The 26,164-nt window shown below is 31.9% G+C and overlaps 1 protein-coding gene across 1 annotated transcript in view; it reads left to right on the top strand.

The window, feature by feature from the left end:
- Nucleotides 1-3,714: 3,714 nt before the first annotated feature.
- Nucleotides 3,715-26,164, top strand: part of LOC148599833 (dual specificity calcium/calmodulin-dependent 3',5'-cyclic nucleotide phosphodiesterase 1A-like) — a 344,294-nt gene continuing 321,844 nt past the window's right edge. The window contains exon 1 of the mRNA XM_088559427.1: nt 3,715-3,858. Within this exon, the coding sequence (XP_088415553.1) occupies nt 3,753-3,858 (106 nt within the window). The 5' untranslated portion in view covers nt 3,715-3,752. The remainder of the gene's footprint in view (nt 3,859-26,164) is intronic.

Here is a 26,164-nt window from a genome sequence, read left to right as displayed (position 1 = left end):
CAGTAAAACCTGTTCACCAAAGCCTATCAAGCTTCCATTTGACACAGAATGAAATCAGTCCAAGTTTCTTTGATGCTTAAATGAGATTAATGTGAAATGCTGAATACAAATGTTTCAATGATTTCTAAGAGTTGTGTCCCTTACCCTTGGTCTACCTCCTTAAAGTTTTGCTCGGTTCAGGAAGGTGTTTGGATTACACAGGTTCTAAATGTGAAGAAATATCGGCAGCAGTGAGATTATTTAATTACGTCGAAATCCCAAAACATGGCCGGAATGTAAAGGTAAACATGAAACAGAGTCGATCTACGTACACAATGCAATAAACTTAATAAAAAAGATTACACACAAAACTGAAGATAAAGGCAACAAGATGTTACACAAAAAACTAAAATAATTGCTATATGAACTCACAAAAAACTGGGAGTGACATCAGGTGCTCTGGAAGGGTAATTCCTGGGCATGGCCACTAGAAACCAGGAGACTGATTTGATTAAACTTGATAAGATGTCTGGTTTATACAGGATTCTGGTTTTTGGAGGGTTTAGTTTAGAAATATTTTACTATAACAAAGACTTTTTTAATGCATAATTCATTATCAGGGAAGTTTGCTACAAGGTAATATCTTCAAAAAAAAAGATTTCACTGATAATTTACAAGTGAAATTGAAACACTTGTGGAAATATTAACCAGACAGTGTAAGTAGAGGAAGTATCTTTAAAATGAGATGGAAAATATTGCATGACATTTTAAGTGGATTTGGCAGGTTTAGTATTTATGATGTGATACCAGTACTAATGATTGGAAATGAAATTTTTCCCTATTTTACACAAATAAAAAATTGTAATAAAAGGAAAGAAAAAACAAAGGTAAATCATGTCAGAGGGTCCAGAGTTTGGTAACTAAGCTGGAAAATAATGTTAATTTTTTGTAATATTTGGGCATAAAAGAGCAAATGATAGTCTGAACCCCCCCTTTTTTATGAATAAATTTCTGGATGGGACCCAATATATATTTAAATACTTGCAAACAAAGTTTAGGGAGTATATAGGAATCATCCATCTGTCTGTCTATTCTTCTACCCACATTTCTTCGGCTCAAGGAATTTTGATGAAATTTTATAGGATGTTTTGGCATCATATATACATGTAGTTAGACATGTCACATCACTCCGACACATCATGTGACCCTGAGGTAACCAGTAGTCTAACCTGGAAGCCGGGTGATATTTTCGTTCCTTTCAAATATAACTCTGGGTCACCAGTGATGTCTTCTGTTTTTTTGATTGGCTTAGTGAATATGATGTTATATTATAATTTTACGTGTTCTAATATTTGAAATAAAAAATAAATAGGTTTAAGTATTTTTTTTATCTAATTACATATATCATCTTCTGATACAAATGCACAATAATTAATTAAATTTAGATAATTTCATCTTTTTTTTGTTTTTTTTTTCATAAGCTACAATTTACTCATATATTGTGCATATCCATCACTGGTGACCCGAGTCTATATGTTTGCGATCCTAGGTTCGCTTATGATATTGACCAGGGAACCAGATTAACCAATATCAATGTCCAGGTACTGTGAAAGTTCTATTGTTTGTGGGGTACCAATTTTCGTGGTTTTTGTGGGTTAACCAAACCAAAAAAATTGGTTCCATATGAAAAGGAGAATCCCATCGATATGTATACTGAAAACCTCAAAACCACGAATTCAAGAATCCATGAACTTGTGTTTCTCCCATAATCCACAAAAATTGGTTTCCTCAAATTTAAAGTAGTTTCACAGTATGGCTTGGCCTTGGATGTGTTTATTATTAATAATGCAGTTCATTTAAAATGGATTAATATGTATAATCTTTAAGGCATTAATAAGCAATCGTAAATACAAGCCAGTGGTTTATATGAAGTGGAGTTGATTTGTTATCCCAAAATATTTCTTGTACATTCAATTCTTGATTGGATTATTGTTTCAACAGTCTTTAAGTGTTCGTAATTGAGAATTTTAAGTAGAACAGGTGTAAAAAACTTCTTGACATGAACTGATACTATGCATTATGTGTTGGGGGATATATTTTCAATATATTTTCAATATATTTTCAATATAGTTAGTTAATTATTGGGCAAAAAGTCATCATTGGATGAAGAGGTAACAAGTAATATATCTTTGAGGTGTTGATATGCTATCATAAGCTCTGCATGAAGACTTAGTGGTATCTACTGATTAAGTATACTTTGTAATCAAGTATGTAGTTACTTACTGTGAAAAGGCATAATTGGATAAAGAGGTAAAGGTCTTTGAGGTATTGATATTGAGTATTAAACTGTGTATGATAATTCTTGGTCAATACAGATGTTGAAGGCTTCGTGATCTGTACTGATTTTTAAGATATTGGGAAAAGTCTTAATTGGATGAGGAGGAAAAGATTTGAAAGGTGTTGATATTAAGCTTTTCATCATAATTGTGATATAAGTACAGGTATTTAAGCCTTTTTAAGACACTTTGTAATGTGGAAATATATTCTATCAAGTTAATAATTGGATAAAATGTATTAATTGGATAAAGAGGTAAATATAAGTTTCTGAAATGTAATCCTGAACTGTGCATAATGATTCTAAGTCGGTATAGATGTTAAAGACTTTGTGGATTATACAGATGATTGAAATAATATATAATTGAATATATAGTTAAAATATTGTTAAGTTTTAATTGGATAAGTTGGAAAGGATTTAATGGTGCTTATTTCTGAAATTAGTAGAGATGTTGAAGACTTAGTGCTTATATACTATTTCAATATTCTGCAAAGTCAGGAAATGTATTCCGTATATTAATTATTGGGAATCTGTATTGGATTAAAGGTAGCGAAGATCTTACAGGTGTTTATATATGCAATAGTGAACTTAGCATTATAATCATTAGATTGGAACAGGTGTTTCAAGTCGTTGTGTTTGTAATCTGGAAATATTTTCCATTTATTTAATTATTGGAATATATTGAATATAGGATTAGGAGGCGAAGATCTTTAAAAGTATAGAACTCACATTGTTCATCGTTGTTTATTGGCTTTTGTAAAGTGGGGAATATTTATATACTGATAAAGAGGTATTGACTTTTTACGTGACTTCGTATTTGAACTTTTACTTTGAAGATTTTTATAATGGTTACATTTCACCTTGCTGCGTTGTAATATGAAATTTTTCTTCTTTAAGGATTTACTTAAGTTTTATTTGATTTAAAATTCTAATTCTCCGACTTCTGTTTTTTTTTTGCCGGTAATTTGTCAAATGTAAACATAACATGTGAATTGTTCCGAAATGTTGAAAATCTGACAATTTCATCTTTTTTGAGTATTTCTCTAGACACTTTTCAAGGAATGGAAAGCAAAAATAATCTTGTAATGATTCGTTCAAATATGTGAAGATGCAGCTATAAAATTTAATTTTCACATAATTTCAAATATCACATGGGATTCATAGCCATAGTCGTCAAACATTATATGGAGAATTACGTATAGATATAAACTTTTAGTGATTAATTATAGTCTTGAATCGGAGTTTAAATTTGCATCATATTCTTCTGGATCTGTATTTCTGTCCTTGATTTTGAATATTGTAATTATTCCTTGTGATTTAGTGATTTGAGTTGGTGTTTATTTTGATAGTTTGTTGTGTAGATTTTTACTCAAAAGCTTTTAATTTGTGGAGATATTGTGAACGAAAAATTTTCTTTGATTCTGAGTTTTTGGATAAAATGGAAGGAAGAGGGGGAGCACACAGATGTGGTGCAGCAGGGGTGAAAACATTCAAGAAGTGTAAAAGTGCAACTTTTACATTAGATGGGACTTCATACAAGATAGGTAAGAAATTTCTATTTCTATTTTAAAGTTGAAGGTTCAAATGTCAAGGTCTTTTTGGTTTTATAAATATTAACAGTCTGTTGTAGGAAATGAAAAGCTAGCTTTTTGAATAGCATTAAACTGATGTAGATTTCAAACCTGGTGTATCTCCACCTAACTTTTGGAGAAAAAAATTGCCTGAAATGTTAAATATTTTTCAAAATTCAAATTATTTTCACTTGCCTCATTCAGTTGCATGAATTCATTTTGTTTGAATTTCTTAATCCTGAAATCCTAAATATCCCCACCAGTCTCCAAACTTTTGAGGCCTGCTTTCATAGATTTAGAGTTCAGTTATTTATTGGATAGTGTCTGTGAGCTGGATTAAAGCAGGTGTTGTTTCCAGCCCATCTAGTTTTTATCTCCTGTGACCATGCCCTAATGTACAAAGAGAAATGAGCAAAAAACTATGTTTGTGTCCACTTCTCCCATTTTTCTTTGACAAGGAGAAGTTTTTGTAATAGATTACACAAACAAAAATATGAACATTGTTATTTTTCGAACAGAATTTAAAAAAAACTTCTCCATGTCATTAATGTCTCGATTAGGCCCTGTGTGACTATGCCATGCTGGGACATATGTCCATGTATCTGTCTGTTTGTCTGTATGTCCATTTGACATTGTTATTATTGTACTGTTGAATTTATTATGGATTTTGATCAAGGATAATGAATGATGTATTTTCATGACCTGTAATATAATAACTTAGTTTTAATTTCATTGCCATACATTTACTTTGAGCCTATGTCCACAAGTGAGGGGCCCAAGGAAAAACTGTTCTTAAATCTTTTTTATAACATGACTTATTTTGGGAAATTGAAAATAAAGTATACTGTTTGGTCAAAGCAGTATAAAAACTTAATTTGAAAATCTTCCTTTTATCACACAATCAATTCATTGAAGGGAGATAATATCATTAATGGTATCTTTTATGCAAAACTCTAAATTTAAACAAACAGCAGCATGTGCATCACACAGATTTATTTAATATAAATAGGCTTTTCCTTGAAGATGTACAGAAGATATTTACATTTGCAGTAAACATTTCAGAATCTTAAGAAAATTTATTAAAGATTAGTATTAAAATATAGCTTCTTTTATCAATCACACTTTATTCTTGCTCATACAGTGTCCTGTCTTTTCCTGATGAATACATACTAACATAAACAAGTATTCTGATTGTTTAAAGTGAATCACCACCTTTAGTACATTGGAAGTGTGATCTGTAATTAATCTTTGAACATATCTGTATCAGAATTTGTTAAATGTGCACCTCCCCTGCATGTATTTTATTTTCCCCCTCAAATCCAGTATTGGGTTATATAAAAATCACATTCTCTGTCTGCTTTTATCATAATCTCATCTCCTCCTAAATAACTACGGATTTTGATGACATTTTATAGGAAGGTTAGGTATCATATGTAGAAATGCATAAGGGAACATAATTTTTTCTTGGTGGACTGCAAAGGGAGATAATTTGATATATGTGTTGAACATTGCATAGTCTCACTTACCACTTTTTGTCCAAATGACCACCCACTATGTAGTACCAAAAACACACTGAACCTAGATCTATGCATTCTAAGTTCAAAATTTGTGTGTATTCTGATCAATATTAGTCAAAAGAAAGCAGAAAATGGATACTTTAAATCATATTTGTGAATTACTACAAAAGGTTCATGTATGAGTAATTTGCCTCCATGCTGTCAGTCAGCAGAAAAAGTAAAAATGTGGATTTTAAGTTATTCAATTAAATTTTGTGATAATTTCTACAATCATTGTACTATCACTGTAATGAAAACCAAATTTTTCAAGTTTCACAATGGTATGTAACTTCAAGATGTCATTGTCAATTCTGAAAATTACATATTTAACATGTAAAGGAAGTGTTAGAAGTGGTTAGTGAGACCTATATTACTTCTTGTTGAGCAGTGGTTTTCTCTGTGACTTTGTTTTTTGGTGTATTTTATCATATTTTTTTCACATATTTGAATATATAGGGTACCGCTTTGTGAGTTTGCTCACAGACATTCTAGTTTTTACAAGAATTTGATAAAGGGTACCTTGTTTGTGAAGTTTTTTACTTTGACACATTAACCCTAGCATTTCTGTGAATTTCGTAGAAATTTCATTAGATACATTGAACACCATGTTGCCAGATTTAGCTTTATCTAAGGGATTATTGGCTTTTAAAGTTTCTATAAGGAAGATTCTTTATGTATATTTAAACCTAGTTTCATGGTGCAGTGGAAGTACCTTGCACAGGTCCAGAAAGTGAATCTGTGTTGTGGTGTTGGTTGACTTGTAGAGAGCTTATTAACATTCATTTTGAGTCATAGCTCTTATGGTGTACTGAAAGTGAGGCTCTGTTAACTGGAAAATTTTAATGCAATACATTTTTTTTCACAATTTTTCATTCAGTCTACTTTTGTGCAGTCTTAAGGAGGTAGACCTAGGGTAAGGGACATTACTCATGAAATCAGTGATATGTTTATATCATATTCAATTTCAACAAAGCCTATCAAGATTTTATTTGAAATAGAATGAAATTAATCCAAGTTACTTGGATGCTTACATGACATTGATGTAAAATGCAGAATGCAAACGTTTCCATGATTTGTAAGAGTTGTGTCAGCTTTATTTTTCCTATTGACTCCATTATTAGATTGTCTGAAATTTTTTTTTTTTTTTTTGGGGGGGGGGGTGGGGGGTGGGGGTTGGACTTTTATTTTTTAAAATCTTTGGTATTGGGGACATTTTGCCTGGGGGTACAAAGCTGATTATATTTTTCCACAAAACTAAATTTATTTTTAAATTGTTTTTTAGATCTAGGTTTGAATTTGATGTGCTTTATGCTATGGGGTTCACATTAACTCTCAAGCATTAGATTGATGAACATTTTGTAAGAGTTTAACCATTGAAAATAGAGTATTCATCAAAAGATGAGCTTATAGCCATCTAATTTTGTCAGTTGACGACTTCTGTTGACATCCTTGGACACATGATAAATACTTGTTTGCTTTAATTGTAAAACATTAGAATTTGTTAAAAGTCTTAGTAAAAATGAAAATGCAAGTGAAATTTGAAATGTCGTTTTAATGAGTATAATTTTGACTATTTCACGAATGGGATACATACGTACATGTAACATGTACCAGTAATTGCCTTTATGAACTTACTTTAACTTAAGGATATGCACTGGTCTGTTTTAACACCGAAGAAATAAGGATTTCGTAAAAAAAAAATACCCCAATAACATTTAAAGGCATTTTCAATGAAATTACGAAAAAGAAGAGTGGGGGCTACTTGGCAAAAATATTAATGTTATGATATGGATAAGTCCAGAAGAGTTTGAAAATCTTGACAAATATGACTAACATAATCAGCAAACATCTTTTCACATTGAAAAGTGTGAGATAAGAGAGTATCAGTGGTCACCAGACCAGTTTTTTTCAAACCGCATGGTGGTGCATAGCTTTTAACAGTCAGTATACTTTTTCAGTACTTTGTTTTGACTGGGAATGCAAGTTCAAATGGATCCATGGGCTACATTTGATTGTAAGCTTGTTTAAATATTACTTCTTTAACCACTTTCTTCCTTTGTACTATTTAAACAGTCTGTTTTCTGATTATTGTATCCTTACAGTGCTATATCATTAATTATTAATTATTTTGATTTTTGTGGCCTATCAAACATTGTAAGTGTCAGTCTCTGTAAGATTCAGGCAGAGGGTGAAACATGGTATGAAAAAACAACTATTTTGAAAGTGTAATTTAACTATATACAACATAAGAATCAAGGATTAAAACAAGATTTTCCATATTGCTTTGGTAAATTGAGTTATAATTTCATTGAAATGCACTAAAGTGAACATTTCAAGGGCAGATAACTCTGTCAAAACCTTGTTTCCTTATATTCTATTGAAAATTTTCAGAGCAAATCCAGTGATGGAAAGATCAAATAATGGTCTTTTCAAATAGAAGAAGCACCATTGAGTGAAATCATATTCTTAGATTGGTAGGTTTTTGATATTTCTGGTTTTTCCCATTTAACCTGATTCTAACAAATACTTACACTTAAGCCATGAAAGAATCTTGTGGAGGGTAGAACAATATCCCCATAGAGGGTATATGGGAATCATCCTATTTTTCTGTACAGTAAAATTTGTCTAAAACAAATTCTGGAAATTAGAAAAATCTGTCTCAAAAGTTAGCAAAGAGTCAGTGCAAAACGATTGAAAGGTCAAGGCCTATGAAAATTTCAAAAGTTGTAGGTCAGAAATTTAAATGGTGAGGTCCATATTCCACTTATTAGTCCCCTACCTGCTTTAGCAGAAGGGGACTTTAGATTTGCACTTCGTCTGTCTGTCTGTCAGTCCTGAAAAAATTGAAGTTTTCTGCACTTTTTTCTAAACACTTGCAGATATTGAACTGATTTTTTGATGAGATACAGATCAAGTTTATCTTTTGTTCTGCTTTGCTGATTTTTTTTTCAAGTTACGGCCCTTGAACTTTGAAAAAATTACTGAAATTTAAGTTTTCTGCCCTTTTTTTCCAAATCCTTGCAGATATTGAGCTGTTTTTTTGGTATGTTAGTCTAATCAGTCCAATTGTTCGTGCTTAAAACTTGGCAAATCTGCATCTTTTAAATGGATATGAATATCTTTCTTGTCTTGGTCCTTGTCCCTTTCTTTTGTTCAAAATTAAGGTCATTTCCTCTGTTTGTCATTCATACTTGATGATCCAAGGTAGTATTTTGGTCAGTGATATAAACAGCTGTAGGGGACTACATTTTGTATTTATTGTTTTGCAATACTCTTATAATGCTTGTTATTTTTGATAATTTGTTTAAAATGCTTAAGCAAACAGAAAATAATGTGGATTTTTATAGAACTCATATTTATAAGAGATACAAATTATATAGAATGTACTGTAGAATTCAAAATTATGGGAGATAACTCTGTAAATGACATTAAAATACAGTAGAAACCATTGGATTGTGACATTAACAGGAGATTATGTATTGCTTTGCGATACTCTCAGAATGCTTGTTTAAACCCACAATCATTTGGATAAAAAATCCAAACAACAGATGCATAATACCATGATCTATATATTTTTTCAAACTGCATGGAAATCCATAGATAATTCTTATCCAATGTCTTCTAAGAGAGTTAATCCAATTTAAGGGATTTTACTTATTAGAACAACTCCTACTTCACTGCTTTAAGGATTTTGATGGCATTTTATAGGAAGTTTATGTATCAAGTATAAAATAACTCTACACGTTTTTAATTGTTTCTTGATACAACTAACCAAGTTTTGACTAGAATGTATATTAGAGAAAATTTAGAATTGATGGATTTATTTGCATTGAAATGTTTTTAAGATTAAACTGTTATTGTTATTTTGTTATGCAATACTTTCAGTTTCTTCATATTTCACAATGCTAGAGGATACAGACAGGATGATTGCTAAGTATACTGACATAGAAAACAAGTACTATCTTTAAAAAAAGATATCTGACACATTATCTCACATTCTTCATTCCCCAGATCTGATTTGGATTTAATTTTATGAACTGTGTGGTTACTATGCTCTGTTTATATTTTTAATTATTTAAGTAGTAGCCTTTGTAAGAATCATGCGTAATCTGAAAAAATGTGATACACCCCCAAAAAGGCTACATATTTTTAATTTTGTAAAAGTTGCTTCCTGGGTCTATACTATGAAATATGTAATTATTCATTCAAATCTGCCTGCTCTTAGGATATAATCCACATTGAAAATCCAGTAGATTCTAATGTATTTGAGCACCATTTACAGAGTTATCTCCCTTAATTTTGAAATCTACAGTGCATTCTATATATTTTTTATCTCCTAAGAGCATGGGTTACATGAAAAACCACATGTTTATTATTGTTTACTATGACATTTCAGACAAAATATCAAAAATAAAAATATGTAGGCTTTTTACTCATGAATCACATTTTGCATGATCCTTAGCTGGAGTGCTACTTAATTTGTTCAACGGCCACATCAACTTATAGGTAGAAAAATACAGCAAGCTATTTCAAATTATTCAATACATAAAAGATTATTCATAAATGAAAATATTCTGGACACCAATACCTCTAATGGAGCCTTGAATTTCACAGTTGCTATCACTTTTGTGCAAGAAATGTGTGGTGTAATTTCCATTGGTTAGGTTGCTACAGTTAAGCATCATGGGTGTTCCATGATATCAAAGCGAACTCAATACTGACAGTGTCGGAAAAAAGTTTTTTAGCTTTGACTTTTTGATATAGATAAAACTATTACAGCAAGTTCAATACTAATTCTTTCATATTTCGTGATTTCTTTAGCCTTGGGTTAAGTTGACGATAAATATATAAATATAAAAAGGCTTGTGTGAATTTTATTATTATGTTAAAGTTTTTTCTTAGATAAAGCTCTTAGTTGTGACTTAGGATAAGTTGTGCAATAATTTAATCATCTTTCGTGATTTTTCAGACCTTGAGCTATCTGGGAATGACAATTGTATTTGCATTAGAAGTAATGATTGTCATTAAATCAGGTTGGAAACTCTCATATTGTTGATAATTTAAAGTTTGATGGATGTATTCTCAGATACATGTATCGCTATATCAGCATGCCTGTCTATGAAAGATTTAGCATTTGAATTAATTAATGAATCAAGTGGTTCAAAAAGTCTTAGACTTTTCATTTTCTTACTTTCATTTTTCATTTACTGTAAACATATTAATTTTTGCCGATTCTGTCAAGTGAACATATTCCTGGGTATCAATTTTCACTGTTTCATAAAATGTGTTATTGTGTTAAAAATCAATTTCTCTATTACAAATTTTATTTATTTGTTCTTACCATCCTGAAAATAGTGAAATTTATTACAACACCATGAAAATTTATGTGGCAGTATTTGTAAGAATCATGCAAATTCTGGAATATGTGATACACCTCATAAAAGGCTACACTTTTTATTTTTGGTAATTAGTTGTGTTATGATCTATATGATGAAGTGTATAATTATTCATTCTGATCTGTCTGCTCTTAGGAGATAATCCACATTGATAATCCAGTAGTTTCTATTGTATTTTAATGTCATTTACAGAGTTATCTCCGTTAGTTTTGAATTCTACAGTGCATTCTGTACAACTTTCATCTCTGAAGAGCACGGGTTATATGAAAAGCCACATTTTAATTTCTATTTACTTAAATTAACACTTTATACAAAATATGAAAAATAAAAATATGTAGGCTTTTCAACCATAAATCACATTTTACACGATTCTTAGCTGGAGTTCTACTTACATACAGTACCTAGGTCCAGTACCTTCAGTTTCATTCATTGGCACTTTACAAGGATAATTGGTGTTCTCTGTAAGTGGACTTGAAAACTTGAGCACCTTTATCTCTTGAAAGTAATTCGAACTGCTAGGATCCACATTTGATCAAACTTGAGGTTGCTGCTATAGAAACTTTTTTCGGAACCATTGGCTTTTTTTATTTCCTTCAAAAAGTTACATGTGGCCTGTTTGTCCATCCCTCTGTCAGTCCATCCATCAATTCTTCTGTCCATCCCCTGAGGATTTTCAGATGATAACTTGATAGCAAACAGATCAATGTCAATGATATTTTTGGAAACTTATTACAGTTGTTTAGTACCACTAAAAACAGATTCAAAGGTTCAACTTTCTGCAATTTATAAAATGTAGTTACTTTAGTTTTCAAGTGAGGTCATTTTGAACATTTTGCTGTCCCCCTTTTTTCATCTTTAATGCCCTATTTTGAAGTTGTTTGTGAAAATCATGTTTAACAGCTGTGCATGATAAATTTGTAACCATTTTATCATTCTATAAAGGCCTGTTTACAGCATCAAAGTTTGTAATCAAATTTTTTCAAAATTTTTGATGGAAACTTTGGTGAAAGAAAATTTTGTCAAAGTCGTCTGTTAACACAATCAAGGTTTAGTTATTGAAATCCTCCATATGGATAGGAAAGAAATGAAGCACCTTCTATTTGGTTTTTTTTATTGTCATTCCAAAAACTCATTTTAATTGGTCAAATTCTATCAAAGATCATAAAATATATAATTGAATTCATTTCCATCAAAGTTTTTTGTCAAAGTTTTTGATACAGGTTTACAAGGTCAAAAAACTTTGTCAAAGTAAACTTTGACAAAGATTTTGTTGGAAAACTTTGATTGTGTAAATAGGCCTTAACTTCCATAGTTCTGAAGCCATAAAATGACAAAAAAGTAAAAGTTTTTCTTTTAATGAAGATAAAAATCAAAAACATTTTTGTTGTTGTAATATTTGAAAAGTTGACGGACAGATAGACAGAGAAATAGCAATTTACATTAATTAGAGCTGATTTTGTCCACTGTTTCAAATCCTTTATTTTACTTTTGCATTTCTTTTTATGTATTATTACTTTCTGTTTTGTCAATGTCAGATATGTTTTTCGGCCGTGCAAAACCAGGTCTGCATTAAAAATCTGACAAAAGACGACATAAGACAATTGCTACCATACAACAAAAGTTCTATCTCAAAAGTCAGTTACATCTAAGACTACAGAGGACATGCACTTCTATTTTTCTATTAGTTAAACATATCCAAGGTTATACTAGCTATCAATGTATATTATATGTAATGCATAGCTCACATTTTCATTGTTTGGTTTACAGTTAGCTAAGTTGACAGTAGTTTCACTGTTTTGTCAGGTATTTACTGCATTAATATCATTTTCTTATTATAATGTGTCAAATTTATATATAGTAAGCAAAATATGTAAAATCTAGGCTCTGGATACTGAGGAATTTGTTTATTTTAGGCAAGTTAGTTCGTTTGAAAAGGCTTCCAAACTGATTCGATGGGGCTTTCAGGTTTCTAGTTATACCCCCAGCAATCAATGTTTGGGAGGTATATGGGAATTACCCCGTCTGTCTGTCCACATTTCTTGTAAGCACAACTCTTTCTAAACCACTTAAGGGATTTTTATGAAATTTTATAGGAAGGTTGGATATCATATGTAGATGTGCATGAAGGAATATAACTCTTTTATGAGATTATCCAAATTATGAGTTTTACATGTTACAGCTTTAAAGAAGAAAAACAGAACAAGAAGAGCTCAATGTTTTTCGCCCATTTTAATTGAGTAATTACTCAATTAAAGCTTTGCAATAGCCAATATACCTTGATAAAGGAGCTCCCAATCATGTTCATTTTCTTTCTGTTTTGTGTTCCCTGAGCTATCCGATTTGATTTTTTTCTTCTAAAAATTGAAATTCAAAATTTTTCAATTCCAGATTCCCCAATTATTTTTATTTTAACTAACAGAAATATTGTGGCCATACATGGGTGCTATTTTTATTGTCCATGGATATTTGGATCTCTAGGAAATTTTATAGGATAATTTTGTAATTTTTGTACAATTTATGGGATAATTTTGTAATTTTTGTACCAACTACGGCATAATTCTGCAAAACATGGCGTCATTTTGCTGGAATTGATGTTTTTGGTTGTTTTACATATGTTTACTTACAATTTGCCCATGTCCACTTTTTGTCAGCTCCTACAATAAGGTCGGAGTTGCCTAATTTTAAACTTAAAAAAAGGGGGACTTGCATATCTTGTACTTAAGTTATTAAACATCAGGAGAATTTGTCATGATTGAAGACTTGATAGTCTGACAACATCAACCTCCCAGGGACATAACAACTATTACCACATCATGTTATAAGCCTATTAATATTTTTTTGCAAGGGGAGATAATTAGTAAAGAACGCACAATGAAAATTTATTTCTGCCCTTCTTGATAGGCTTAGATACTATATCTATTTTCTTCATTATGGGAACAAGTTTGGGAAAGGTACGTTGTCACCAGTATATTAGTAGCAGTCTATAAAAATCAGACAGTAGGGGATTCATGCATGTCAAAACCTCACTGAATTATCGTTTATTTCAATGCATTAAGTGTTACAGGCCACATAAACTAGTCTTAGTTTGTCATTCTGTAGTTGCTATTCCGAGTTAAAATATTCTGGGACAAATCGTCCATAACTGGGACAAATTGGCAAAAAAATGGGACAAATTGGGTGGGACAGATTTGACATGGAACAAATTGACTAGACACCTGTTAATCAAATTCTGTATGAAATTTGCTCTTAGCTAGATTTATAGTTTGATTTGGTTGAATTCAGTGAGAAAAAGATGTATGATTTTCTCAAAAAGTACAGATTTAAATACAGAAAAAACTACCATTACTTTCAAATATAACATATGTAGAGAAAAATAAACATTGTTTGTTCAGTGTGTTTTGTATGGACTAGTACTTAAACAGATCTGACAGTAGTTCACTTTAAGTCTTGTTAAATTTGGATACTGTAAAAGTATTAATTTTAGCCATGTACTATTTTTTCCTATTTTCGAGGCGGACAGAAAAGTGAAAAAAAATGTACCCATGAAATTGATTTTTAACACTAAAAAATACTTAAAATTTTTTGATACTGTGAAAATTGATACCCACAAATATGTTCACTTGACAGAATCAATGAAAATTAGCAACTGCAAAAATTAATATGTTTACAGTAATTAAGACAAAATTATTAATATGATATTAACCTTTCTTATAATTTTGCCTGAATATAGCTGAAATATTGCTGCTCAAGCATTAAACCCCAACAATCAATCAATCAATCCTTAATTAAAAGCTTTATGACAAATTAGAAATACTTTTATTGTACCGCCTCCTCATCATAAACTATATCTACTTATTGTACCACCTCCTCATCATAAACTATTTCTACTTATTGTACCACCTCCTCAGTTATCATCTTAAACTGTTTCTACTTTTTCTTCCTGCTCTGAAAGTTTTATTTATAACATATCAGATACAATGACCTTTTTAAAAAAGTATTAAAATAGCTACATCTTTTTTTATTGAATATTGATAGGCAATTTTTCTTTCATACCAAACCACATCCTTTTGGGCATTGAAACTTACTCTCATTTCTATGAACCTGTCAAAAACACAGACAAAAAAACAAATTACTTACAAATAAAAGAATAAATTTTCTGTGTTTTGCATCGAAATTTATCTTCTGGTGTTCTAAAAATTATCTTGTGGTTACTCTATACCTATTAATACTAAGTTCTTCTCTTTAATTCTGTTGAAAAAATATTATGAGAAATTATTTTTACTCCCCTGTCAGCTATGTTTAAAGACTATATTTATCAGACTGTCTAAGGAGTAGGGGCTATTAGATTTATTTTGTGCCCCTGGAGATACAGATTAATGCAATGTCCTTAAAATTGAACATTCTTGTTTATACTTGTCATAGAGACCAGATATAAATATAATTTACCGGCAGTCACAAAAATTAGGATAACATAAAATAATGAATGGAAAAGATTGATTCATTCCTACAAGACTCTCGATTGAAGATCTGGGATTTTTTACACGAGTTCTGTCTTAGTTTAATTGAAGCACAGTGGAACAAGTAAAAAGGTTTACATTTGATATATTTGAATCACCTTGTCTGTCTGCCTGTCTTTTCATCCATCTGTCTGTCCATCTGCTTATTTTGTCCACTGGAATTTTTGGTGCAATTACTTTGATTCCCTATTGATCGATTGATTTTAAATACAATGTGTGAGCTACCAGATGGTGTACAATCAGCACTCTATGCAGATGATCTTGTCCTCTGGTGCTCTGAAGAGTATGTAACTACTGCAAGGTACAGGATACAAACAACATTAGATATGGTAGTCAAATGGGCCAATGAGTGGTGTGTAACCATCAATAGAGAGAAAACAACAGCAACTCTCTTTACACTCTCACCTAAAACCCAATCTGTCAAACTGACCATGGATGACATCCATATCACAATGGAAGATCAGCAAACATACCTTGGTGTAACCTTCGATAAAAGACTTACATGGAAACAGCATATAATGACATCAGAAGCCAGAGGAAAACTAAACATGAGAAAACTTTCTGGTAAAAACTGAGGTGCTAATGAGAAAGTTTTTAAGTCTGTTTACGAAGGAAATGTATGTCCACATCTAGAATATGGCTCTAGTGCTTGGATGACTGCAACTAAGTGTCAGCATCAGACTCTAGATAAAGTCCAGAATCAGGCACTCCGCATCATCACAGGAGCCATGAAATCAACACCTATTGCTAGTATAGAGGAAATTACAAACATACAACCATTAAGTAAGAGAAGAGAATGAAAACCTATGATAGAGGCCACCAAACCACCCAATGAATGAGAGACTGAAACAACTATCCTCAGGCAGACTCAAAAGATCCAGCTTCACTCTAGAAACAAGAGCATTGCAAAGAAAACACCAAGAACACCTACCTAAGAATGTCAGACCTATAGATTTTAAAATGAATGACAATCTATGTGGAGAGAAGGAGGACAATGTAACCATTCAGACAACAGTTCCGTTACTCAGTGCCAAAGATGAACAATCAAACATTGACATAATGACCGTAACAATGAGCATGCTGGAAGAAGATTATCCATCAGAATTGTGGACAAGAGCTTACACAGACCGTTCAGCCACAAATGCGACAAAGGAGGGCCGGTATCTACATAGAATACCCAAATGGTGAACAACAGTCAATGGCAATACCAACAGGATTACATTGCTCCAACTACAAGGCTGAAGAAGAAGCACTCATCCATGCTGCAAATTGCATCAAGGAAAACACAGAAAATATGCAAGTAGTATTCCTAACAGATGCCCTCTCCTTAATACAAGCACTGACCAACAATAAACTACCACAGCTTGAAAGAGCTATTTATTCCATCAAGAGCCTTAAAACTGCTGTACAGTGGATACCTTCACATTGTGGAATCAACAGAAATAAAAAAGAAGATAAACTAGCAAAGGAAGGCGCTCAACAACAGCAAGATGAAAATTCTGTCTGCTACATAGAGATGAAGACCATCATCAAATCTCTGCACAATACCCCTCAGAAGCAAGATAGCTACCATCAACTAAAAGGATTTGAGCAAACTGCAATCTTCAGGCTCAGGATAGGACAGAACAGACTCAACCAACATCTGTACAGAGTTTTGAAGGTCATACCATCACCTATGTGTCCCTGTGGAGAAGCAGAGCAGAATACAGAACACTTTCTGCAGACGTGCAGGTTACACCAGGCACAGAGAGAGAAGATATGGGATAAACCAAACCCCATTACAGAAAAACTGTATGGACTTGTGGAAGACCTACAGAAGACGGCCAGGTTTGTTGAGGAGACTGGCATTCAAGTGTAATGGCGAACGACTAGAAGAAGAAGAGAGAAATACAATATGTGGCTTTATATAGAGGGAGCATATGTTACGAGTAATTTTTGGTTGCAGTCCATTTTTAGCTTTTTGTTTTGTGTGACTTTTTTTATTGAAAAAAGGGGTATTTTCAGTTTTATATCAGATTGACCCTGAAAATGAAGTTGGCAAAATAAATCAATCTGGATATTGCATAACTTTTAGTAAAATGTGTGCTTACTTTACCAGAAAACAACCTGTTTTGCAGTTCATCCGTACATAATGTTAGTGCAAAATTTAGCTAAAATGTGTAAATTCTGACCAAAATCACTTGATATTGGCCACTTGCCTTGACAACATAAATATTGCAAGAATTTAACAATATTGTATCAAAATAACTTTTGACAGAATATTTGGTTTGGTATATGGCCAATATGTCCAGATAAAAAAAAAACAGTAAAACCATCGATATCAGTAAAAAGTTGCATAGAAACGATACTTTATGACTTTGTTTGAAAAGCAGTTGTTGTAACAGCTGTCTGGGTTTTAATCATTATTCTAATACAATATTATGCCAGTAAGTCTTTTAAGTAGGTAAACTACAATTTTCACCCTAAAACAGGGCAGAAACTGGTATAAATATTCATATACCTTTTCATCACAAACCAGTGACTGGCCCCCGTGCCACAAAACTGAAAAAAAAATACTTAAGTCTGAGACTATTCTTAATTTCCATGGTAACTCCAATCAAAGTCTTTGAAATTGATGATGTCAGAAACAATGAAGAATTTTCTCAGACTTATGTAACTTTTCAAATTTGTGGCACTGGGGCCTGGAGAGATTAATTTCAAGTTCGTGTGTTGCTTTAAATAGATGGGCTATACTTTGTAAGTAGTTTTTGTTGCCATCCAGTATCAACTTCCCATACAAGCGAGGGTATATATAGCAGGACAACACATGCAACATCTTGTTGGTTGCTGTACAATATCAACTCTCTATTTTGAAGGTTTGTACATGTATTTCGTGTGAAGGTTGGCATAGCACCATCATTTCTGATTTTGTCCTGCAAAAGAGAGGTAGAAGGATATATGATTTTGTATCAAAACAATTTAAGTGTCAGTCCCTGTAAGAATCAGGCAGTAGGTGAAACATGATATGAAAAAAAATCCATCATATTGATAGTGTAATTTGACTATTTGCACCATCAGAATCAGGGAAAACAGACAAGAATTTCCATATCATGCTGGACAATTGAGTTACAATTTCATTTAAATGGACTGAAAATAAACATTTCAAGGGCAGAAAAGTGTCAAAAACCTCATTTTTCTAAGATTCTGTTGAAAAATTTCTGAACAAAGCCTGTGATGCAGAGAATAATGGTCTTTTCAAATAGTGAAAGTATCCTAGAGTGAATTTACATTGTCAGATCGGTGGGGTTTTGACATGCATGTTTCTGATCGGTGGGGCTTTGACATGCATGTTTCTGATCGGTGGGGTTTTGACATGCATGTTTCTGATCGGTGAGGTTTTCACATGCATGTTTCTGATCGGTGGGGTTTTGACATGCATGTTTCTGATTTTTCCTGTTTTTCCAGATTCGTACAAATACACTTAGTACTGTAAAACCTGTCTTAACTGAACCCCTTTAATGTTAGAATTGGCTCCATTTAAACAGGTGTTTAGTTTAGACAGGTGTTTGGTTAACAAGGTTCCAAATACTTTTAAACTTATATCAAGAAAAAGTGTTTGGCTTAGATAGATTTTCTGATTATTCAGGGTTTGGTTTAGACAGCTTTTCTGATTATTCAGGGTTTGGTTTAGACAGGTTTTCAGATTATTTATGGTTTGGTTTAGACAGGTTTTCAGATTACTTGTGATTTGGTTTAGACAGGTTTTCAGATTATTCAAGGTTTGGTTTTGACATGTTTTCTGATTATTCAGGGTTTGGTTTAGACAAGTTTTCAGATTATTTGTGGTTTGGTTTAGACAGGTTTTCAGATTATTTGTGGTTTGGTTTAGACAGGTTTTCAGAATATTCAAGGTTTGGTATAGACAGGTTTTCTGATTATTCAAGGTTTGGTTTTAGACAGGTTTCACTGTATATTGTGCCATTATATCGTTGTACTCCCATTACAACCTGGAAATCTTGATGAAGTAGACACATTTACTGGCTGACTTTACATAATCATCCTTTTATCCTTTTCCAAGCCAGCCTTATTAGGGTCAATCAAACCAGCTGACTTTACATAATCATCTTTTTATCCTTTTCCAAACAAGCCTTATTAGGGTCAATTCAACCAAACAAACTCTGGTATCCCTAATTCTTAACTGCATTCTTTTCGCTATCATCCTTTTAAATTAGCCAACAAATAAATGCAAGATAAAAGAGTTGATTTTATTACATAAATCTCCCATCATCACGTCTTGGAGATAATTGATGCTAAGAATTATCTATTTTTAGGTACAGTTCCTTGACAAATACTGCCAAGTCCATTTAAGCTAGTTTATCCAATCTTGATTTTTCTTTGCCGTGGCGAAACAATTGTATCCGGTATCTGTCGTTACATTTCCTTTCATTAGATCATTAACGTTATTATGAAATTAACGATGAGAGAAAGATGCAATTTACAAATACGATTATCAATATTGGAAACTCTCATTGGCTTCTACTTTGTCTGGGCAGTTTGACCCAGTCTATAATTAGTGATGTTAGTCATGTATTTTTTGTTGTTATCAATAAATGTACTTAATATACCCACTCCTTTTTTGATGGGTATCCAAATTTTCAGTTAAAGAGAAATCAAGGGAACCAAGTTTGTAGGGGAAATCAAAAGAATGTAATCAAGGGACAAAGACCAGACACGGAAAACAGACATACACAACAAAGAACATAAAGTAACTAAAATCATACATACAAAGTAACAAAAGTAAATGAGCAACTCGGACTCCACTAAAAACTGGGAGCATGGACCAGGTGCACTGGTAGGGTAAGCGTTCTCGGCTTTTCTAGAAATACCTGCCGAGTTTCTCATAAAAAGTCAAGTCGGGGGTAGGCAGGAAACTATGACCTGTTGAATAAATCAGTTTTCATGGTGCAGATGGATACATTATAACGACCCACGAGTTCATGATGACGACCATAAAACTTCTGTAGTGACGACTTCAATGTTGAAGCAACATAACCCTGTTCCAGAAGCCCATTTGTTAGAGTTCTAGCTTGATGCAAAAAGTCTGCAAAAAACTTTAAATTCCCCAAATAATACATACAACGCAGTCATTAGTTTTGGTAATAATATTATAATAGAAAACTGCAATTTGATTTCTTTATTTATGACAATTTTTACACAAAGAACTTTTCATGTTTTTGGACTTGGTCATCATTAGTGTTATGAATAAAGTATTTACCATAATTTTTGCAATGTACAAATTTTTGCTATTTTCACGGTCAACAGAAGAAGAAAGTACCAATGAAATTAATATTTAATGAACACTACCAGTAGCTTAATGTTTTTATGGAACCTGTGAATATTTTCACTTGACAGTCACCGTGAATAAATAGCAAGCACATTAACAGTATGTAAAGGAAGAATACAAGAGGCTGATCATGTAAAAATCAGGCAGATCCTACTGGGTAAATTTTACCTAACTGAATTTTTTGTTTCAATGTAATGTAGATATCATATGTATGTCAAAAAGTTTGTTTTGAATCGACAAGGGATGGCTCAGAAAATGATTTAAGTTCCCTAACTAAGCAACCGGATTTTGCTCAAATAATACCAGGATGGCAGTGCTAGCCTATAGTCAAATACTTGGAATTACAAATTAATATCCAATTCTCAGAGAAATAATGGAATTTTTCTATTTAGCCCAAGGTGTAAAACATGTTTCATTGTCATCTCAGAGGACAACTATGTCAAGACAAAATTCTCTATCTCATAATAAATATTATAAAGAGAATATTTTTCTTTTCCCCAATGAGGAAACATTATCATATGGTTTTTAGGTATTAATTTTATTTCAACTCATTTAGAGGGGGAAGATAAAGGTTTTTACCATAATTGGAATGAATTAATTGAAAATTTGATATGATAATCTTCATAATTAAGGAAATTATTTTTCTATTTCTTTCTATTCAATGTGTTAGCCAACCAATGTATAAATCGAGTCAAACATGGTACCTAAAATCAGATTTAGACACTTTGAAAAGGAGGAGTGCCAGCTAGGGTTCCTCAGTCTGAATATAGCTGAAATATTGCTGCTCGGACGTTAAACCCCAACAATCAATCAATCAATCATAAAAAAAGGGGGGGGTGCTAGGACATTATTTTCCATTTTTCAGTAATTTTACAATTGAAAATGACAAATTTTTCAATAAAAAGGAGGGGTGCTAAACCCCTGCACCCCTCTGGAATGAATTATTTCTATTATAATATAAGTGCATCACCAAGTGGTAAATATTTTGGGCAGTACATCATTTAACTTATATAGTATCTCATATATTAGAAAGGCTTTTTCATTTATATAAGAAGTAAGTAAATTAGATTAAAGCAAGACTTTAAACCTATCAATATTTGAAGCAGGCAACTTAAAATCATTAGTGTTCCCAGGAGGATGTAGAAATTATCAAGTATATTCTTCCATATGCCCTGTATTTGTATATTGATAGACAATACTGTGATAGAACATTATATGCATTGTATTTTTTTGTGGTGTTCCAGTTTTTGTGAATTTGCTAACAACAAAAACATTTTTCTCAAAAAATTTTCTATTCATTTGTATGATCATGCTGTCATTTCGAAGAATCTTTGAATTGATGTTTTTACATATGATGGCAGGTTTAGTAGCTGCTTGACTAGATCTATCCATTTCCACTTGTCCTCCAAACTTAGAGGGTACCTACTTTGTGTATTCTGCAAACCTAAAAAATATCAAACCAATAATATTATTCAAATTTTCCACTTTGTTCATCAGTATATACATGATGTCTTGTATAGTGTTGGTGCTGGTTTGCGTAACACAAATTTGACGTGTTTTTTTTTTTTTAAATTCTATAACTAATGTCTCCCTTTTATCACTTTGTACACGTACAACATTACTCTGCAGTAATGTGTCATTGCTTTTACTTGGAATTATCTATTAGCTTTATTTTGTCAATTTAAGACTTGAAGGTGTGCCTCATTTCATTGACAAATTTGGTTGGTTTTTCCTACATTTTTATTGCAGTTTCAGCAGTAGATGGGGCCATTAGCAAATTACTTTAGAACATTTGTAACCCACACTGTAGTTTTTTGTCAATGAAGCCACGACAGTGGCTGAAATTGACCTAGGCATCACACGAAATCTCGGTTCGTTAAGCGATATCATATTTTACAGTAGCACTCACAATCATCCGCGATCAAATTCATAGGTACAGACCGTAGTCAATGGACAGGAGTGAAACGTGAAATGGAAAGGATTAAAAATAACCATAAAATACAAAGTTTATCAAAACCAGCATGCAAGAGAAATTTTGCATCATTCATTTCATTTAAAAGTGTATAATAAGTTCGCACTATTTTATGACTTGTTTCAACGGCCTGTTTGATCACATAGTGACAGTCAAACAGTTGTCGACCATCCTATGGATATTAATTTCTCACATGACTTTAGGAGAAAAGTTATCCCACTGGGTTCTTATGCAGAAATGTAACATTACATTGAACTTCTGTAAAAATGTAATGCTAAATTGTGGAAATATAGTGCAGCATATAGGAATATAAGAGGTTTTGTTTTATAATATACCATTTAAATAATTGTCTACTTCTGTAAAAATTGTCTACTTCACTAGATAGTACTGTTATTTGATACTTTTGAACAAATATGTCATTTCCTTATTTCAAATACCATTTAAATGAACATCAACTTAAAATCATATACAATACTTTGAAGTACATGTATTATTTCAGTCATTCTACATCTTAAATCAGATTTAATTTATAAAATATTGTAATAATGGAAAATTTTTTAAATTATCAATGTACAATAACTGTTATCTTCTGAGTTACCTTACTATAAATAGATAAGAAACTAAAATTAGCTCTTTTCTAATGCTTTGTCTTTTTTTGCTGTTTACAAGATGATTATAGTTAATAACTTAAGAAGCTTTGAACAACATCAAAAGTATAGATATTGTATGTCATATACATGTACCAACGAACATGCTGCACAAAGCTCTTTTTTACATATTGTTACATGTAAACAGTATCAGAATCATTGTACATGTAACAAGCTCAGTTTCCATAATTATATTCCTATTATTATTTGTTATCTTAGCACATAAAAATATAATAATAAACCACACTTGTTGCAAAATGAGTAACGTATTAGTTCTTGTCTCAGCTGGTAAAGATTTTATTCACAAAAAGTCTTCAGTTTATGTTCATTTGGAATATTTCACACCAATGCAGTTTATTAGAATGGAACTTGCTAATTCTCTGATTTAGCCATCAAGTATATGAAATCCAAAAGTACTGAAAGTTACAAGTTGTTCGAATACCCTTTTCAGTCTCTCAGGACTGCCCCTTATTGGGATTCTGTTAGTAACTGTATTTAATACTATAGAGGTGACAGAATCAAGCCTTTGGGTAATCGGATAGAACTCAGAATATGTCCTACTACCAGCTGGACTGCTGTGTTGATGCTCCTATCTGATTGTATGGTCTTTTAATTAATACTGATGGTAATTAGACAACAAAAAGGCAAATTTACATGCTTTGACTGGACTCAACAGTTGTTTAGCTACAAAAGCCTACAATGCACTTATTTGACTGGGATAACCCTGATTTTGAAGCCTTTTAGACATACATGTAAAAATATTTGGTTCAATCTTATGGTAAGCAGAAGCAAATGCATTGTAGTGAAATTGGTGAAACAGGAAAAAAAAAACATGGGAGATTGATTTAACATGTATATTTTTAAATAAGTATCATCAAATCTACATGTATGTGTCTGAAAAGTTGAAAGAAGTTGTGGGCAATTTTTCCCATTTGTTTTATCTAGGTGCCATGACTGCTCGGTTTAAAAACCATCTTTTGAAAAAAGCTTTGTTTAACAGAGTAAAAATTCAACAAGAAATTTGTGAGTGATGGCTCACTAGTGATACCATCGCTTTCAACCATGATATAAGGAAAAAAAACATAGTCTTCGATAAACAGGAAGTTGTTGTCAATTTATTTGGTAAAAAATGGATCCTACCATACAGTCAAAAGAAAAAAAAACAAACTCCTCAGTAAACAGGAAGTTGTTGTCGAATTTTTCCAAAAATGGACTTCAGTATAAATCATAACTACGGGAAAATGTATCACAATTTCAAGCCACTGTGATGAGTAGTTGCAGAGAAAAGCGCGACAAAAATGTCAACTTTCAAAATATAAAGTCCTCGATTAACAGGAAGTTGTCAATTTTTCCAACAATATATCCTACCATACCACATACCTAAGTACAAATATATTGTGTTAAACCTGAAACCACTTTGATGAGTAGTTGCTGAGAAAGTTCAACTTGTGAAATATAATGTTAAAATAAGGAAAGTCCTTGGTAGACAGAAATTTCCTAAAATAGATCCTGCTATATGACATAACTACAGGAAGAATAAGTTAAAATTTCAACTTTTGAAATTTAAAGTAAAAAATAAAGTCCCCAATAAACAGGAAGTTGTCATCGATTTTTTTGAAAATAGATACCATCAAATGGCATACCTACGGGAAGAATATTTTAAAATTTCAAGCCGCTCTGATAAGTAGTTGCTTAAATAAACTGTGATGTAAAAAGTGTTACGGAAAATGGAAACTCGGACAAGGGTAAAACTGTATATCCCTCTCCTTCGAAACAGAGGTTTAAAAATTACTTTCCCTGTTTAAATGTTATACAATCCATTTTTTATTATTTGAAATGTGAACAGAGGAAACTATGAAGGCCTTCATTGACTCAGGACTTCAGTACTTTGACTTAACTTGCTTTTTTTTACAGTTATCATTTTTGGCAGTTTAAAAAATGTTTAGCATTATATTGTGTTGAAAAATCCATTTCGCATATAACATCTTTCACCGCGAAAATAGTGAATATTAGTACACCATGAAAATTAATAAGTTTATTGCTATTGTAAATTAACTTTGAATTTAAAAATAAATTTAGTTATGACTTCTTCTAAATTATTTGGTAAATTTATGTAAAATGGAATAACAAAACAAACCATTTCATAAAATTTCTGAAACAATGATTAAGGCAGATGGATGACTGATCAGAAACCATTAATAATGAAAGAGTAATCAAGGGAAGCACGATTCTAACAGAAATCAAAAGAATGTAATCCAGGGACAAAGACTAGACATGGAAAACAGACATACACAACAAAGAACATAAAGTAACCAAAGTAATACATACAAAGTAACAAAAGGTAAATAAGCAACTTGGATTCCATTAAAAACTGGGAGCATGGACCAGGTGTACTGGTAGGGTAAGTGTTCTCTGCTTTTCTAGAAACACTGCCTGGTGACCCTTTCTGAACAAAAAAATAAACAGAATATGTACTCCGGAATATAGTACTTTAAAATTTTAACATTTCAATGAAAAACAGGATAATGGCTTTTTGACAAGAAAGTGAAAGGTTACCAATTTGTGAGCCTAGCTAATGTATTTCTAGTTGATATTGTTGATCAACCAAGAGAACTGAAGCTATAAATTATTTTTGAATCATTCAATCTTTTGAACAGTTGTTAGAATTTGATATGATGGACATTAGAAACAGGGCTTCAAATGGGTTGTGAGAATTTGATATGATTGACTTCAGAAACAATGTTTCAAGAGTTGTGAGAATTTAATAGTATTGACACCTTCAGTTACAAATAAAAGATTGAAACAGTAATTTAGGAGATAAAAGCTTTTATCATATGTTACATTAAATGCATGTGGCTGCAAAGGATT

The sequence above is a fragment of the Perna viridis genome, chromosome 13 (assembly GCF_037379345.1).
Source record: "Perna viridis isolate PV_CMFRI_1.1 ecotype Kerala chromosome 13, ASM3737934v1, whole genome shotgun sequence".
Classification (NCBI taxonomy): domain Eukaryota; kingdom Metazoa; phylum Mollusca; class Bivalvia; order Mytilida; family Mytilidae; genus Perna; species Perna viridis.
Note: the sequence above shows the minus strand (reverse complement) of the source record. Positions and strands in the feature narration are given on the sequence as shown.